Genomic DNA, 18,828 nt, shown 5'->3' with positions numbered 1-18,828 from the left:
GAATCAAGACATTTTTATAATCGATTTAATTGTAACATGGCATTAAATAGAAGTTTATTTGTATTGATCATATCATCATACATTCCACAATCCGGTAACACTACCAAATGTACCAGCTCATCACTGACTACATATATACAGGGAAATATGCTGATAAATTTATGGGATTACAGTGATTCAGTTACTATGGCTAAAAGCCACAACACTTCAACACAATTACAAACAATATAAACATATATATATTTACTTCCTCTGATAAACATCCAAGCATATACATATGGAATCAAAATTCAAAATAGAAAACATGCAATGAGGAATGTGACTGGTTTGATACTTTTTGGTACTTTTCGAATCATATCTATGAGTGCAAGATTGCATCATATGCCTGGAACACTCCAGCAGCAACATCTAGAGCTCTTGATTTTAGGGAAAGCTGTAATAAAAATGACAAAAGTTTAAAAGTAGTATAATTTTTAGTCAATAGAATTCTAAAAAATACACATTTATTTATACTCAAAGGTGGCCTAATTTCTTTGGCCATTGAAATTGCAAACCCCTGCTAGATTTATCATCAGAACAATACCAACTGAATTTTGAACAAGTGTAAAGCCAACACTATACACTGATTTCATAATCAAAAAATTTTCATACTATTACTCATTCACTCATTTCATTCCTATAGCAATTTGCAGAAGGATTTTGTACACATCTGTCGATTCAGCTGTGAGGCTAAGAGAGGGAATGTTTCCCAGCCTAACTTAAGGTTGTAACTTTGCTTCTCCACATCAGGCTTCATGCCACTGAGTTAAATAGTGAACTGGTTCCCAATATGCTAATACGTTTTCTCTGCTTCATATATGTTCATATCTTTCTGAACATGCTTCATATTCAGAAAGAGCAGATTGACTGGATATATTTGTTTGCATACATTATGCCAAACTGATACTACCTATCACTACGACGATGGCCATTAACGAGTCAATGCAAAGTTGAAAATACCCTCACAGTCCTAAGAACATTTTCAGTGTTGAATAAGAGTTATCACAAGATGATGTAATTGAATTAAGAGATGCCATGCATGTATTTCTATTTTTAAATTTTATGCTTAATAGAGACATGGACATTATGACTTAAATGGAATGATTAAATTCAATTTTAAATAAGTATTAAACAAGAATATTTTAGGAGCAAGCAAAAACCAATTTCTAACATTATTAAAAATATTAAAGGCCTTTAGATTCCAATTAACCACACAAGAAACTACAACATTTTCGAGATGTACCTGGAGGATACCTTTCCTAAGAGGGGATTCACACAAAAGCAACTACCCTGTCAACTATTTCAGGTAATTACAAACACTGCATGTTTGGTCAACTGTGCCAATGACAGGAACTTTAGTTTTGTCCATGGCAAATCATTCAGAAAGCTACATGATACAACATATATTAGTTTTCCTTTTATGATAAGTGATACTGTGATACTCAAATCAAGACCATGAAAATGAGACTGCATCTATATTCCGCTGATTCACATTATGTGATAATGTGTAACAGTTGTCCAGTAAAGAAAATTATGAGAAACATCCCAGAACACATGCACACAACTTACAGTTAGACAACTGTCAGAATACCAGAGGCCACACATGAGTCCCGAACTAAAATCTTGGCACCTCAAATCTGTGAGAAATTACACTTTGAGTGACTTAAAATTAGAAAAATAATACTGAGGTGAACACAAATCTGAGATAACATGATCTTTCCCTTTGACTGCAAATCGAGTCAGATTTATGTTGCTGCCCTGTTAGCAATCCAATGGGACTGAATAAATTATTTTGCTGTTCACTTGCACAGATATTTCACATGCTGGTTAAATGACTAACATGTGACCTACCAAAAACCATCCTAAGGGAACATTTTACATTTTATAAATAATTTTCTTGCGATGAATTTAAATCTACAGAAAATCAATGATCAAGTATGTGACATACACTTACAGTGACATGTGGGTTTCCAGGTTGTATTTTCAGCTCATTCAGTACCCAGATGCCATTTGTGAGTTTGAGAGATTGGTAGAGCATGTCCTGCCCTTCAACATTACGCTTGGCAATTGTGAAGACATTATTTTGTTGCATTTTCTGAACTACATCATCTGAAAAATGATAAAATTCAAATCGAACATCATTTCCTGATAATGATTAACAAGTATTTATTGAAGCCCAGTGACATGTGCATGGGGTTAAATATTTTAACATCACATAATGGATAATGTCAACAAACTGGTGTAACTATTGTAATAGTACATGTCTGCAGAAGTGCGATATTTGTAATGAATTAATTTTAATCTTCTAAACTTTTTTTTATGAGTTACAATTTTGCTTGCTTTAATTATCCAATGAGATGAACACCAAATTCAAATGAATCTTTGTAAGAAATAACAGAACAGCTCGAAATGTGCTATTTTCTGTCACTTCTGCCAAAGGCCTTAACATTGCTGGAAGAATTCTTTGAGTTACATGATTTGCAATTCGAAGAAAAATTTTAAGTACAAATTAACTTTATAAGCCAAAGACTTACTGCATTGTTTCAGCTTTATTTTTAGTCACATTTGAAAAAATATGAAATCAAGACAAGAAATAGAGCTCTGTGAAAACCTTAGGTGCTATGGAGAAATACCATTTATGATAAACCATTTGATTTTATACTTGCCTGCATTGCAGTTTTGTATTGTGAGTGTGTACTGGACCTCATTTTGGGCAGGGATGTCCTTCCAAGTAGCTAAAAACACCCTTTTATCCATTTGCCCATCCTCAACAAAGAAGACATTCATTGGCACAAGACACGCAAAGTAGAATACATCTATGTTATTTTTTACAGCAACCTAAAATCAAAGAGAGATTCCAAAGCAATCACTATTTGAAATTTTAACTTAGATAATAAATACCATAGTATCATGGCACAACTAAGATTTAAAAATTTAACGATCCAAAAATTAATTACTTAATTAAATATTTCAGCTAAAATTCCACAAATTAAATTTTTCCATTTACAAAGAGGAAATAGCAATTATTTGAGTAAATTGCATTCTAAAAACAATAACTCGCTGGACACTAATATGAAATCATACAAATAAAACATTAAAGAAAGAAACATAAAATAATGACCAAAAATTGATTCAAGATCTATCATAATTACTAGGCAGTGGGGTAAAATTTGTGAGCTGGATCATTCTTGTTTGTGACAAAGAAGAAGCAGATCGATTAGGGTATACTAGGGGATTTAAATGAATAAATAATTCATATTTTTTGTGCACTAACATGTCATGATTAATGTAAAGCTTCACTTCATGGACATTGAAAAAAATATCCGTTTTATCACCATTACATACCATAATAACCTATCATCTAACTGTCAACTTCAAAAATAAATATTGATTATCAGTATTTAGTTAGTGTTTTCTTAATTGCTGAAGGTCACCAATGCCAATTGACAACACATAATTAAAATGGTTTGATTTCATGGTGGACATCCTTCTTTAATTGATATTAAAAAAGATCAGAGAGAAATAGGAAAAGAAATTGAAAATGATTATTGTATTTATTTGAATAAATAATTGTACATGGAATAAAATGCTAACATTTTCACATTTAAAAAAAAATCAAATAAAATCATTTTCAAATTCCATTTTCGCCTCTGTGATACCTTCCCATATCATCCCCAAGTAAAACACCTCTGGATAACAATTGCAAAATGAAACTCTGCATTAACACCACTCGCATATTGATATGTGTTCATATATACTACTACTGGTTTTCATGCCCCGGCAGATTGATTTGGAACTATTAGTAGCTATTTCTTTCATCCTTATCAGTCTAGAAGCTTTCCATACTGTTTTTGTAAAATTTTAAGGTGTTTTTGAAAGTTATTAATTTTTTTAACATCTATTGTTACCCCTTATGCAATCTTGGCTGCAGAGAACATAAGGGGAATGAGCAAAAATGATATTTTAAATAAAGTTTTGCCAATAATTTGTCTGATGTCCTAAGTTGAGAGGGAACTGATAAAAGTTCTGACAGAAACAATAGTGAAATCCCAAGTAACAGTGATGAAGATTTAACAATTACCAATAAAACTGTTTGTGGTCTACCTTTACAGTAATCCAGTGATTCTGTAGTTGATAACAGTAATGATTTGGCTGACAGTATGTGTGGTGATGTTTTATTATGGCCAGACAATGACATTAGTCCTGCTTCAGAGTCAGATTAAATAGAGGTCTTCCTGAATGTCTGAAATCCATTAAACAGAAGGGCAAGTCAATATTCCAAAGAAAAAAAAGGTTCTCGTGCAAATTTGGAAAGACAAGCAGGATGTTCGCATGATCTCTAACATTCATTCTTCACCTAGAATCGTAGAAGAGGGACAGAAAAACTTGAGAGAGAATAAGGAAGCCCGACTCCATCTTGAAATATAACGAGTATATAAAGGGAATAGACTGTGCAGACCAATATCTGTCATAATGCATGATAATGAGAAAAACCACGAAGTGGTCAAAGAAGACAGGGCTGTTTTTGTTGAACCCTATTCAATTCTTTCAGGGTGTACGTGAAGCTCAATGGAAAAAAAATTGTGTATAAAATTTTTTTCCATGAGTTACAAGAAACTGGGCGAGTCATAGAGATACAGAGAAACCCATCTTAGACACTCAAGAGAAAATAATTCATATTTTTCCTACAAGGCATGCACCAATGATGGACCTGACGGGAAAGACTTGAAATTGACATGTAAAAACATAAAATAGAGAAAATAGTGTTGGGAGCAAGAAAATTCCTCAGAGACCTAGTAGTGTAAGAGTGGCCAAGAAAAGAAGTAAAACCAGCTTTATTTATGGACTTTGTTGTGTTCCACTCCATTGAGGGACAATATTTCGAACAATGCCACACATTATTTGAATACTCTGGTATATAATATCTACACATTAAAAATTTTATTAAAAAACATCCAGTAGTTAAGTAGTGTTTGTTTTATTGAATACCTTTAATGCGGAGGCACAAAAAATGGCTGGCCCCAAGGGCTGGTAAATTTAAAGGGCACTGGTACACATATTGTTAATAGAAAACTGATATTCCTACTTAGCATGAGGTTGTCATTCTATACCTCTGAGGAATTATTCCCAAAAGTATCATCAGCCATTACCAATTTCCAGTTAGTCTTAGGTTGAGATTATTCAAAGAGTACCTCTGAGATGCAATAATGAGAATGAAAACAAGCAATGAATACATAAGGAGAGAAGAGGAATATATTACCTGAAGGTTTGTGAGTGGTTCCATTCTTTGCACTGGCCCGTTGGTGTTGAGGATGAGTGAGGCATCATGAGACACATTGGGGGGAAGAGGAGACATCACTTGCAGAGGACCATTGGGGACGAGGCCAAAGCTGTTTGGAAAGAAATTTGATTTATACAATTACAAGGAAAACAAGAACCTTAACAGATCTCTGAAACAACACTTAATTGGGCAATAATTTACATTAAATATTGGAAATGTAATCAAACAAGGATGGGGGAAAAAATGACAAAAATTCCAAAATTGTATTTCATAGAGTAGATACTTATTTAATATTTTACAAGTTAATACGCATTAAATATAGTAATGGAAAATAATCCATGCTGAGAGTTATATGTTTTTATTAATAACATAATCCAAAGATTGGTTGACTTCGTCTTTTGCTTATCCTTTTATTATGCTTCCAAGAAATGCCAAAACCATCTTTCCCTTGAAAGATCTGGTGCTTTCCCGGCGTATTAGTTCGGTGAATTCTTCTCGGGTCTTCCACCAGGTCAATGCTCCATAGCTGATGACGATGACCGAGTCAGGAATCGAAACGTCGGCAGCTATGGAGCCATTGACCCGGTGGAAGACCCGAGAAGAATTCACCCATCTTTCCCTTGTTCCACTATCTGCATCATATGATGGCTATCACTACATTCTATTACAGAATTCCAAATGGTCTCTCCATTTGACCTTTACATTCTACTTCCAGTATCAGGCTTTCAAGGTTTATTTATTTTCTGCTCTTCTTTACTAATATTATAAATGCCTTGTCAATAGAGAATCACATCTCATATGAATGTTTTCGCATATGTGCAGCAGCATGAAGTTCTTTTTGCTCATCTCTATAGCTAGACATCAATCTATCAACTCAGCCCTAAGGATCTCCATCTAACTTAGAAAAAAGCATCCAATCATTTCCCTGGCAACAGGAATTCATTCTTCTTCCATTTCACTCCTTCATACGATTATAACTCATCTAATCTCCATCCATATGATCTCTTTATGATATCACCATGCGTTTATCCCTCCTGAAGGTATCAGCTTCTGCCATTTAATACCATAGAATTAAAGAATGAATAGCAGCAGCCTGGTCATCTGTATCACTGCATTTTCCAGCTTCCTATTCACTCGATACAATCACGTTTCATATTCAAATGTTTCACTTATTCACTAAGAGATGCTTAATTAAAATAACTGACAAAACAATGAACTACATAATAAATTTCTCAGCTGAACAAAAACAACAGTGAATGGATGAATATTCTTAAAAAGTGAATGTTATACTGTGTGTTTCCGGCCATTTTTAGGAAAATTCACATGTACAAAGGAAAATAAAACATGGATAAATGGTAAGTTATTTTAATAATGCAATGTTTCTTTAGAATAAAGTATTTCTAATTGACTACATATATAATGATGACAATAGATATGGTATATGCATGCTCTGTACAAGGTGGAACCTGAAATATTCCAGACTTAAGCCAAGGACAATTAAAAACACAACCCAAATCTTATCTATCAACACCCTTGAAGTACATCAGTACAATGATCCTAACATTCATCCATCACTCTAAAATATGTTATGAGATTCTGACAAAAATTGCCTGAGATTCCTCATGAATGCTCTCAATGGTCCAAAAGACACCTTTTCAGCTTCATTTGAATTTGTGGGAACAGAAAAGTGTCTTACAGGGTCCAAATGTAAAAATTCATATGGAAAGAGAATATCACAGGATAGATGACATTCTTGGCAAAACAATAGTGAGCACACAGAGCCAATGTACTGTAATGATGGAACAGCTTCTTTTCCTTTTTGACTTTTTGGATGATTATTTCTCACACCACTGACAACCGTTAAGGCAGTATGACTAACATGATTAAATGTTTGGACTGGAACACCTCAAGGCAGCAACAAGATTGGGATGTCTCTGTGTGCGGGCAAGTCAGGGATGGACAAAATATCCAGACGGCTCAAAAAGTCAACTTTTTATAGAAAGAATGACTTCAAATTTAAAATGAAGCGAGAAAAGCATGACAACAGAAAATATTTCTTCATTAATTGTTCAATTTAGAATTGGAATGGCTTACTTGAAGATTTTAAAAACCCTTTCCCAAAAAGCCTAAAAAATAATCAAGCAGAGGCTTAAAAAAATTGCCAGAGTGAAATGACATATACAAGAAGATATATTTTTCTTAAGTCCACAATACCACCAGGCATTGGCCTAATGTACTATACTGCATAATAATATTAATTCAATACTAAAAACAGCATGCAATAATCATATTCAAACAATACAAACCTGTTCTTGTTGAGCTGGATAGCAAATCCTGCCATAGGCTGCATTGCTTTATTTGTGAAGGAGAATTCCATGTGTATCTGCTCATTCCTAGTAAAATGACAAAAAATTTAATACTTAAAATTTAACACTTAAAATTTAAGATAAAACTTTGGGATAAATTTCTTTTCTTGGAAAATGAAATACTAAAATATCACAAATTAAGACACAGAGATTTTCATACTTTCGAGAAAAGGTGCCCATGATGTCAAGTCCTTTGCCCTTTTCAGCAGGAAGCCAGTTTGTTTTTGGTGAAATATATGCAGGTGAAGATGCTGTGAATCCAAAGATGTCTCCCAGTAGCCCAGTAGTTGTTTGAGAAACTGGGGGTGCAGTTCCGGCACCACCATCACCACCCAACTGTAAAGGACAAATCTTATACTGCGTGCTTTTTCATGATCATTGGGGTTTAACCACTCAGGGAGCTGGACAGTGCACACTGATCTGATGCAGAATAAGCCCAAAAATCCACATGCACATCAAACAAGCAGCAAAGACCAAATTAGACCTTTCCTCTGCCCACCTTCTTAACAATGAAAAGAATGAAACACTTTCATTGCATATAAGATAGGAGCAATACAACTGAATTACTTGATAGGCTATCAAAACCTTTCCTGACAAAAAATAAATTTTTTTGTCATACATGCAACTAATATCACTTATAAATGGTGCTTGCTGATAGCATATCTCTTATTATAAATGAATTACACAAAAATGTGTCACTTTTGTTTCAACCAACAAATGATTGACACAAGATTCTCCCATCAAACAGTCATTTACCCAGGTAAAGTGTTTTTGGAATAACCTTGATTTTTAGATTTTCATATTTGTCTAGTTGATGATGACCAGAGTTTTCCAAGCACTGATAACTTTGTTCTAGAGCAGCGCTACACAATGCATAGCCTACCACTGCTGATTTTAATTTTTTTAATTATATAGTATTTGACATTTCACCTATAAATTCCATTTTATTACCTTGAAATAATAATAGTGTTTTGCTTTGATTGAATGATGATTCATGGACTCATACCTTTTTCCTATAACATTTCTTCTATTTTACAATTGTCAAATAATAAGATGAAATAAACAAAAATAAACCAAAATCAAACGCTGTCATGAGTCTTTAACATCCATGAACTAGTGATTTTCAATGGTCTTCATTCAGCATCTTCATCTTATAGAAGTGGCACCCTATGTACAAGCACCTTTCTCTTCCCTTCATTTTACCCACTCCCCTCCCCCTATTTCCCCATTCTTATTCTTCCCCTCATTTTTAACCCCTACTTCATCATCCCTCTTGTAGTTTTAAAATGACTAAGGATAACATAATACAAATATACGTCATCAGCAATGCGTTTTCTTAAGCAATGTACATGATGACTAGTGCCTATATTAAAATTCCAAACCAATGAGTTCTCTTGATTTTCCCCATTTTTGAGATCAAATTCCTACTCACCAAACTGTCAAGGCCACCACCCAGGAGGTCTAGACCTGTGCCCCCTCCACTAGCTGCAGGCATTGTGGTTGATGTGACACCAGCTGGTGCTGCCTGGGATGCTGCAACATTTCCACCTCCAATATCCATGCTCAGGAGATCGCCAATAAGAGAATCTTGTGCGGGGATGACAGCTGGCTGCTGACCTGTTTCTACTGTCTGCTCATCTTGAGAACCACTCCTGTCAGAAGAAAAATAATGAGAACTCATACTTCGTCATGGTTAGCACTTCCTGCAGTTTCCTGGAACCAGACAGTTTGGTTAAGGGGCTTAACACAATAGTAGTCTAAACCACATTTTTCTTTGAGCTGAGCTACTGTTTTTACACCATTGCGGCACTAATTTTATTTTACTGCATAACTAAGAGCAAATGATGACAGCTGTGGTAATTTTATGACATGAAAATACTTGGGTATGAAATACAAGATAGAAAAATAGTTAACAACAAAAAATATTTCTTTTTCCGTTTCATTTTGTTGTTCAAGGGTTTAGACTAATGATGAGGAGATCCTTTTGATTGTACAAATGAAATTCATTGAATAAGAGAATACTCAAGGGAAATACTAAAATTAACAGCATCCAAGATCTTGGTAGCACCAAAAATATTTGAAAGGCCAAGAAGGGGGCACATTAATCAAAGTCAGATTTGGATCAACATTATGCAAAGCGGGATTTACAGCATCAGCAGTAGAGAAAAAAAAGACAGAAGAGGATCGCACTAGTTAGATTAGGGACTTGGAATGTTAGGACACCGCTCAGGACAGGGGAATTAGACAATATGAAGTTGGAGATGAAGAGAGGAAGATATCCAGGGTGGAGTGCCAGAAGCATTGAACAAAAAGGTACAAAAAGCATAATAAACATTGATCAGGTGAGTTATAAAATATTATTAGTAGAGGTAAAATCTGAACCAAAGAACTGGATCATTATTCAAGTCTATATTACAGCAAAGGACATTGGGAGGAAGAACTAATTGAGCATATGAAACATGGTGGCAGATACAATGCATAGACATGGAACCTTTACAAAGAAAGGTCTTTCTCACAAAGAAAGGTCTTTCTTACAAAGAAAGGACTTTCTGATCAGTGCAAAATAATTGCACTGATCAGAAAGTTGAAAGCACTAAGAGGAGGTAAGAAGTGAAAATCTGTGCATAATTATTGACTATATAATGGAAAAATTTTTAATTGAACCAAAAAAAGTTTCAAGAGACACAGTAATATTACATGAAGGATCTATATGGCAAAGATAGTCGGCTAACAAGTTTAAATGAAAGGGAATATGACATATATGGAGATAACTTCGGACCAGGCATACTTGGTAGCAAGATAAATCAAATTAAGTCATAGGGATGAATAACATCTCTGTAGAACTACTTAAGGGCCAAATAAATATGGATGGACGAAGGAATGAAACTTTGAAGATTTAATAAGTCACTCAAGGGGTTACAATCATTGCTGATAATATTAGAAAGTCAGTGCATACACATTAGAGTTGGAGGACATACATGTATACTAGGAACAGTTGGGTGTTTATCTATCTTGGAAGAGAATTGGATCAAGATGGTAAAAGTGGTAATGACTTAAAGAAGAGGTATTGCATTAGGCAGAGAAGCTTTCACTATGAGGAATGAATTGAAGACAGGGACTGTAGTAAGGATGATAGCAAAAGACTAATGAAAACTTTCATTTATGGAGCGTGGTTTGGTACAGCATGGAAACATGGCCATTGAAGCAAAAAATTGGCATAGATTGAATGCTTCTGAGATTGTGGAGTGTGGATTGAGAGTGTGGAGGATAGAAAGAGTGAAATGGACAAAAATGAAAGAAAATGAAGTACAAGGAATGGTGGGGGAGGATTTGCTCGGTGAAATCCAAAGGAAGCAGGAAAGGCGAATGCAAAGAAGTTTGATTAGTGATGAAATGTTGAAGATTGAGATAGAGGGGAGGAGATTGGGCAGGCAAGGTAGAGTAGGAATAGGATAGGCACATTGGCCAGAATGAAGGAAGTTCATAGAATTAAAGAGCAGCTTCATGTAGTGTGGACTGTCAGGTTTTGTATTGCTATGCAAAATTAGGAAATGCAGGAAAGTTGGGTCCATGCTTATCCAAAACTCTTCCTTAAAAATTACACAATCAAATGAATAAATATATAAATAAATGGTAACCATGAGAGATGGGTCATTTTTGCCATTTGGAAATTCTTCAATATTCCTCATGGCATTCTAGTTGCACAGTGGGTGGCCCCTCTGATTGGGTTTATACCTTTCTTGCATTTCAATCATTTTTTCTGTCAAATGCGAATATCACAGTGAATAAACTTATCATCTTTGTTTGTCGAATTTGTCTCAGGTTAACACCTAAACATTTCAAGTTGACTATAACCTTTTTGGTTGTGGTGCAATGTGCATCATGAAAACTACTTTGACACAATGTATGTATCTGTCCAAATATCTTGTTCCTTTTAAGCCCTTAGATATTTGAGTGGAAGAGGACTCCTTCATACTATTAAGTGGGTAAAGCACTTCTGGATATAAAGAGAAGGTTCAGACCCTGGTCAAGGCAAATGATTTTTACACTGTGAAATTCTCACATTTGTGTGTACATCAGTAGGTGACTGCTCAAGTTACTGCTGTAACATTCCTGCAGATTCTTTACATTAGTCTGCTCATTGGTTTTACATGCCCTTGGTTTGTTTCAACATCAATTTTGACCCACATCAGGTTCACCATTATATGATACATAATTTGAATGGCAAATTTACATTTGAGTGCTAGCTCAACTAGAGACTCATTTGCTTAAATTACCTTGCAGAGAGAGGTTTCCTTTGAGCACTGGCAGCTGCACCACCACCTAGACCTGCTCGCCCTTCAACAAAAGCTGTGGGTGGCTTGTGATAAACAGAAGCTAAAGACGATATGTGGCAAACCAGTTCATCAAGCAGGGTAGGTTCTAACAGATCTGTTTCTTCAGAAATCAGGGGTTTCTCTGCCAAAACCACTTCCTTGGCAGCAGCAGGATCCGTGGAGAGCAATCTCCAATAAATGAATCCTCTATCTCTTAAGTCAGGATTGTCAGAATCCTGAGTGGCAAGGCTAAGAACCTGGAAGAAGATAAAGGGGCATTATAAAGCACTTTGAAAAAGAAAGACTCCAGCTCTATTGCATGAAAGAAGAATTTTACCCAGAGAAATAATATTTTTAAATGAAAGACAAACATTTTCCACACCAGAGATCCAAAAAACATAAATGATAATTATTAGGATGAAACAATGAAAAATCATAAATTACAAGTATATTACTTATAAAATGGTATCCAAAGTTTCTGCTGATTTACATAAATGTTTCCATTCAATAAAATATATAACTGTCCATCAAATAGGCATAAATTAAATTTTGCCAATTTAGACAACAAAAAAATCAGATAAAATAACTGTCTCCCACAAAAGGCAACGGCAGATATAAGATTTCAATGGTTATCCATCAACAAGCATACATACTAAATATAAAGTATTTATCATCATAATGGCATTTTACAATTATGATAGAAGCTGCTAGCTTCAACTGAAAAATTCATATTTCTTTATGGGAAGAAGATGCTGCATAGGTCACAACTCTCTATTCTCCCTTTGTGAACACCACACTGGCTCAAACCCATTCTCCCACCTTTACATTTTGTTGACTATGAGACAAATGGAAAATCACCAGTGTAGAGGAAACAGTAGTCAGCATATGCCAATTTTGATTATAGAGCTTGTCTAATACTTTGCAAATCTTGGACAAGAACTGATAGCACTTGCAAGAATCTGCATTAAAGGAAGCTACAATGATAGAATTGAGCTCTTACAGCTAGTAGTATTAAATAAATGAAAAACTCCAATAGCCCTAAACAGTTTACCTTTCTAAACAAAGTACAAAAACTCACTTCGACTTGTGTTGTCGTGACGATTCACCTTCAGTACGCTGAAGAGGGCTACTTTGTGGCCAAAATACGCGATTCGTATTCACCTTTCTTATCCCTTTTCTTTTTACCTTTTACCCCATCCTAACTTGTGGTGTTAGCCAACTAATCTCATTATTACTTTGTGTAGAAAGGTAAACTGTTTACGGCTATTGGAGTTTTTCATTTATTTAATTAAAGGAAGCTACCCCAAACTAACTCACTTGAACCTCAGGTTACCTTTTCCTCCTTTTGGAAACTATTCTAAGGCATGAATCAACTGAAGTAGAAAGGATATTGTGTTAACGGGATATATACTAACAGGATCGCATTTGAAATTGAATCCTTCCATTTCATTTTAATGATTTTCACCATGCTAATCATTTTTGTCATTTCTAGTGATTTGAAAATGAAAACGAAAGATATCATTGAAGGAGATAAGGAATTCTTCATAATGGCGCGTCTAAGAAAATTAGGTAAAATCTGGAAAATTCATTCATTGTCATTGTAATCAGAATTCTGTGATCTCTATGATATGTGCATAATCTTCTTATTGTTATCTGTTCTTAACTGTTAATCAGCCAAATCAGATTTCATAGCCTAAAATATTTTATGCACAGTCATAAGGTATGCAAATTGACATTTTTTCATTAATATGAACCATGAATATAAACCTAATTGTCTGTTGCACTTCTACCATGGAAAAGTATTGTTGGTAAAAATTACTCTGGTGTGTAATCACCCCCTGCCAAACACCCTAGGGGTGACTTGCATGGCGCTATATAAATAAACTGGATCTCAAACCTTTTTTGTCCAATACATCTCCTTTCATTGGTCCATAACCTCCTATTATGAGATGAATAATGTTTTAATGCTTTTCCTTCAATACTCTCCTTTTCCATTTACCTTGCCTTCAGTGTTTATCTTTGAACCTGTCCTATCTCTATACGTGCCAAAACCATGTCTTTACTAACTTTTGAAATTACTTGATAAAGCTATATTGCAACACCGGCCTCTTGGGCCAGCAAAGATTTTTAAGACAGTTAACAATAACAATTCTTTCTTAATGAAATTTTAAAGTGTTATGACAATTGTGACTCATGCTACTTTTCCTTGCCAATTGATTCAGCATATATTCATGCATAGAATATGGAAGTATAACTCCCCACTGATGAGTGACTGCTTTATTCACACAAAATTGGCATTTTTCAAGTCATCAACTGATATGTTTTCCTCTCTGTCCTCTGCACTCATAAATTGAGACAACGCTGAATGAAATGACTATAAGAACTCTTGGTCCACGAAAGCCAGCACCATACATACCTGCTGTACCAACTCCTGAGTGTCTGTGGGTCTCTTCAAGAAGAGTTTAACAATTGCAGTAAGAAGTTGAAGTTGGACTTGAGTATTTTCATCATGAAAACCTTCCAGAAAGGATTCCAAAAGCTCATCTGCATTGTCAATTCTTTCAGCATATTCCCCAATGATCCAAATCATGGAGGCTCTGAAAGTATCAAATAACGTGAAACAATAGATATATTTTTCTTGATCTTTAACACCTTTGATTGCCTACAGTATTAATTTATGATCCCTCTTCTCCATAAGAGTTGATGACCATCTATTAAGTATGAAAGAGTCCAGTCCTCACCTAGCTTCTGGTTCATCCAAGGTGTCCAAATTTTCACACAATGTTGAAATGATGCTTTCGTATTTGTTGGGATACTTTCTGAAAATGTCTTTTATTACGACAATAGCTTCTTGCACCACATAGTTAACCTGAAAGAAATGAACACAATGACAACCTTAGAAATGAAAAAAACATTACGCTATTTAAATATAATACTTGAGAATGAAAATAAATCTATCAAACTTGTAAAAGTAATAATGAAGATTATCAGTGATTACTTGAGTAGGATACATAAACTTTGGAATATTTATTTTCACATTAAATATGTAACACCGAATATAAAAATCAAACTCTCTAATAATGCAATATGTTGAAATTCTCTGTAAATGGATGTAATACATTTATAAGGATGAAATTTTCTAATGAAATTTCACACTGTAAACAATATTTTTGGCATGACGAAAAACTAAATCAATTGTGCGATGAGCCTGGTAAATCTGTTTGGTTAATGATTACTTTACTTATTTTTGCTATATTTTACATTATTCACATGATGTAGTTCTACTCGTTACCTGTAGCCTAAAAAATAAAAGAAAATTCCTGTTTAATCATTCATTCAGCAAAAACTAGTGGTAATTTCCATGTTTTCAGCAATCATATTTATTATTTATTTATTTATATTTATTTTAGAATCCTTTATATATTTATTTAGATTTATAATATAGAAAAATATTTATTATTCATTTATATGTGTATCCGTAGCTAAAAAATGCAATCAAACACAAGAAGCTAAAACATTACTTTCAATTCTTGACTGATGTATGAATTTTAATACAAATTACAGTACACCAATAATTAAAATAAATTCCCCTGCTTAATTTTAGCATTATCACAAATCTTTACACTCATTGATAGGCATAGGGTTTGAAATTGCATTATTTTGACTTTGACACACTTGATTCTTGGTAAATAATACATTCATTTGGGGACCGTAATTGATGGTTTCCGGCGTAACTTTATGGAATCGATTCATATTGGAAATGTAAAAATAGTGACTGTGGCATCAAAAGTTACTATTTTCTCATTTCCAATTGCGGACCATAAGTAACTTTAGAGGAATATCATTTCTAGAAAAATGATAACAATATTCTTAAAAAAATACTAAGTACTATTTCACTAATATGGTACAACTTGTAAATACTCACAATCACTCATTGACAACTATACTGCTGAAGAACCAAATGAAAAATTTTGTAACAAGAGCAAAAAAATGCAGGCACGGATATATAAATGAACAAAATAAAAATGTTTTAAAATAAAAATATTCAGAAAACATATTATTTAGCCCTTTTTCTTCAGGCAAAACATTGCCAATGCTTCAATTAGTGCAATGTCATTGTCATTTATCTTCGTGAAGAGTCAAGTGGGGCAAGGACTGCTAAGTAGAATGGACCTTGGTGCATATAAGTAGTATCTCTCAAACACACACAAAAATGAAAAAGGGGAACTTTCCAGGGGAAAATGTGCCAAATGGTGAATTTTGCAGGACATCCACCAAATTCCATGAGTTTTCCAAAAGATTAAAATTCCTTACAATTTCTAGGTTGGTGAATACCATGATATAGGTGAGCAAGATTAAAATCAAGGATAAATACCTTGGTTTGGATGAGATCCAAGAGAGTGGATACACATCGTTCTGCCGACTGTTCCACTTTAATAGCACATCGACCAATAGCTCTAACTGCTTTGCGGACAAAATCAACGTCAACTTCAGTTGCGTACCTGATATGAGAGAAATGAATAGTAATTGCATAATGGTACCTAAACACCATGATGGATAACTGGCATAATCAAAAGATTAATTCACACTTACTCTTTCAGCTCTGACAAAACTTGGGCAATATTTGCTTGAGATGCCAATCGGATCATTATGTCTAATTTCTCTAGCTTCACATAAATAGGATCATTGTACTTTACAAAGAAAACCTTCATTTCATGCTTCAAGATGTCAGGTCGTTTCTGAACGATAAGATTAATATTCCTTAATGCCACATACTGCACCTGTGAAATAAATATATCTTTGTTTAAAATTCATTACATTCGAAAAAATTATACAGTTCATATCTTGTAATAAACCAGACCTTCACATATTTTCAGTTAACAATATTACAAAAATGTGGAATAAAGTACAATGAAGAATTGTATGTAGCTATTAGCCAATATGTTAGATATAGCCCAGATGTTATGTTTGACTAATAACTGAAGGATCCTGGATTCAAATTTTTAGAGATGCCATTATACAACCCTACATGAAATCCAAGCAGTGATATTTTCCTGCCATTAACATTTTGTGGAAAAGGACAGAGAAAGGAACAGGGCCTGATGTTTGAATTTCATAGGCTGCATATAATTCAGTACAAGATGAGGTCTCTAATCAAAAGATAATATCCATAGATAACTAAATTTCATTTTTTTAATTTTTCCATTAATATTCAATAATAGTAGATAGTTTCCATTAGTATTCAATATTCTAGTTATGTCCCTTAAGGGACAATACTAAAAATTTGAGAATTATTGTTTCTTGAAAACCTCAAGACAAAATCTGCTAAATATCAATTCCGACAGTAAATGGTGCTAACACTCACTTAAAATAAAACAAAATTACCCTGTATTGTCATTATATTCTTTGTGAGTGTTCGTTTTATCTCTTAAAAAATATGAGTTGATCAAAAATGTCAATTGAAAGCACCATACCTTACACAAATGTGGAAAAAGATTTTGATAACACCCATTCACAGAAATTTAACTACATTCATAATATTTGTTGTCTCAGGCGTAACTTTGTGGAATTTGCATAACATATTGAAATGTAATGAAATAATTGACTTTGTAATTCCACACACTTAATTTAAAAACACGACCAGGTTTCGACGTTGAACGTCATAACGATCAACGTCGTAGATGACGTTCAACGTCGAAACCTGGTCGTGTTTTTAAATAAAGTGTGTGGAATTACAAAGTCAATTATTTCATTACATTTCAATACATTCATAATCATATGAAGATAAAATGAGCCTCACAATACTCTCGATTCACAAAATAGAAAACTGACAATGAATGAAAAAATTTCACCTACCTCAGGCTCAGATGACAAGAGGGTTACCAGTGGTGGTGCAAGTTTCTTGGTTAGGGTGGACACAAAATCTGAATCAGGTGGAAGCATTTCCATGAATTTCATCAGCACTTTGACGGCAGAGAGGACAACAGCAGCATTGGCATGGGCAAGGCGGGGCGTGATACGCTCGCAAATGCTCTGCGCTTCCCTCTCATCTTTGGGGGCATAGCCAGCTAAGGAGTCGAGGATGAAAACCTGGCCCCATTCAGTGCACTCATTCAATGCAGTCAGTAGCTTGTTTATTGTTTGAGCATTCATCTCGAGTAGTGGTGAACCAGTAGCACTGGCTTCGTTTATTTCTGATAGAGCTGCAACAGCATTAGCTACCACCTAAAAAAGATTTTTACATAACATTCCCAGTGAGACCCAATCAAATATCTTTTTCATGCAACTTGTTTTGTAGCCATGATACAATATCCTGGTGATATTATTGAATATATAAACCAACATTAGGCCTTAATTAAAGGGATTATATTTGCAAGCCATATTTATTTGCATGTATACACACAGACAGGAAGAGAAAGGACACCCAAGAATTATTAAGTGCATGAAACCCATGAGTTACATGCATTCAGGTAAGTTATTACAATTTCATTATTTTCAATTTCACATTTTATGGGAGTAAAATACAGGTACCTGTACCTTCAAGAATTGTATTTACAAAGATTTCTGTGCACATAGAAGTTGTAAAAAAATTACATGAGATAATAATACTTAATCATGTAGTTTCAATTACTGGAATATATTTTTAATATTGGGAGCTGCAGTAGGTCAGGGGTAGACTACCAACCAGAGGGGCTGCGTTTGATTCCCGGGCAAGCCTCTCAGGGCACCCTCAGCTCCACCCAAGCTATGTGATTTTTCGGTAGACAGATCTTCCCGGGAAACCATAACCGGCACAGGGAAAGGAACTGGCCCCCCTACCCTGATG

The 18,828-nt window shown here is 34.4% G+C and overlaps 1 protein-coding gene across 2 annotated transcripts in view; it reads right to left on the bottom strand.

Moving 5' to 3' along the window:
* AP-1-2beta (adaptor protein complex 1/2, beta subunit) overlaps positions 1-18,828 on the bottom strand; it is a 103,899-nt gene continuing 85,071 nt past the window's right edge. For both annotated transcript variants that reach the window (XM_071592684.1, XM_071592683.1), the window contains exons 5-17: positions 17,859-18,227; positions 16,596-16,783; positions 16,378-16,504; positions 14,744-14,871; positions 14,419-14,599; positions 11,964-12,259; positions 9,119-9,338; positions 7,847-8,022; positions 7,627-7,713; positions 5,300-5,429; positions 2,706-2,877; positions 1,994-2,148; positions 1-433 (exon numbers count right to left, since the gene is read on the bottom strand). In XM_071592684.1, the coding sequence (XP_071448785.1) occupies positions 359-433; positions 1,994-2,148; positions 2,706-2,877; positions 5,300-5,429; positions 7,627-7,713; positions 7,847-8,022; positions 9,119-9,338; positions 11,964-12,259; positions 14,419-14,599; positions 14,744-14,871; positions 16,378-16,504; positions 16,596-16,783; positions 17,859-18,227 (2,304 nt within the window). In that variant the 3' untranslated portion in view covers positions 1-358. The remainder of the gene's footprint in view (positions 434-1,993; positions 2,149-2,705; positions 2,878-5,299; positions 5,430-7,626; positions 7,714-7,846; positions 8,023-9,118; positions 9,339-11,963; positions 12,260-14,418; positions 14,600-14,743; positions 14,872-16,377; positions 16,505-16,595; positions 16,784-17,858; positions 18,228-18,828) is intronic.

This window comes from Hetaerina americana, unplaced genomic scaffold (genome assembly GCF_022747635.1).
Source record: "Hetaerina americana unplaced genomic scaffold, ioHetAmer1.1.p SCAF_5, whole genome shotgun sequence".
NCBI lineage: Eukaryota > Metazoa > Arthropoda > Insecta > Odonata > Calopterygidae > Hetaerina > Hetaerina americana.
Note: the sequence above shows the minus strand (reverse complement) of the source record. Positions and strands in the feature narration are given on the sequence as shown.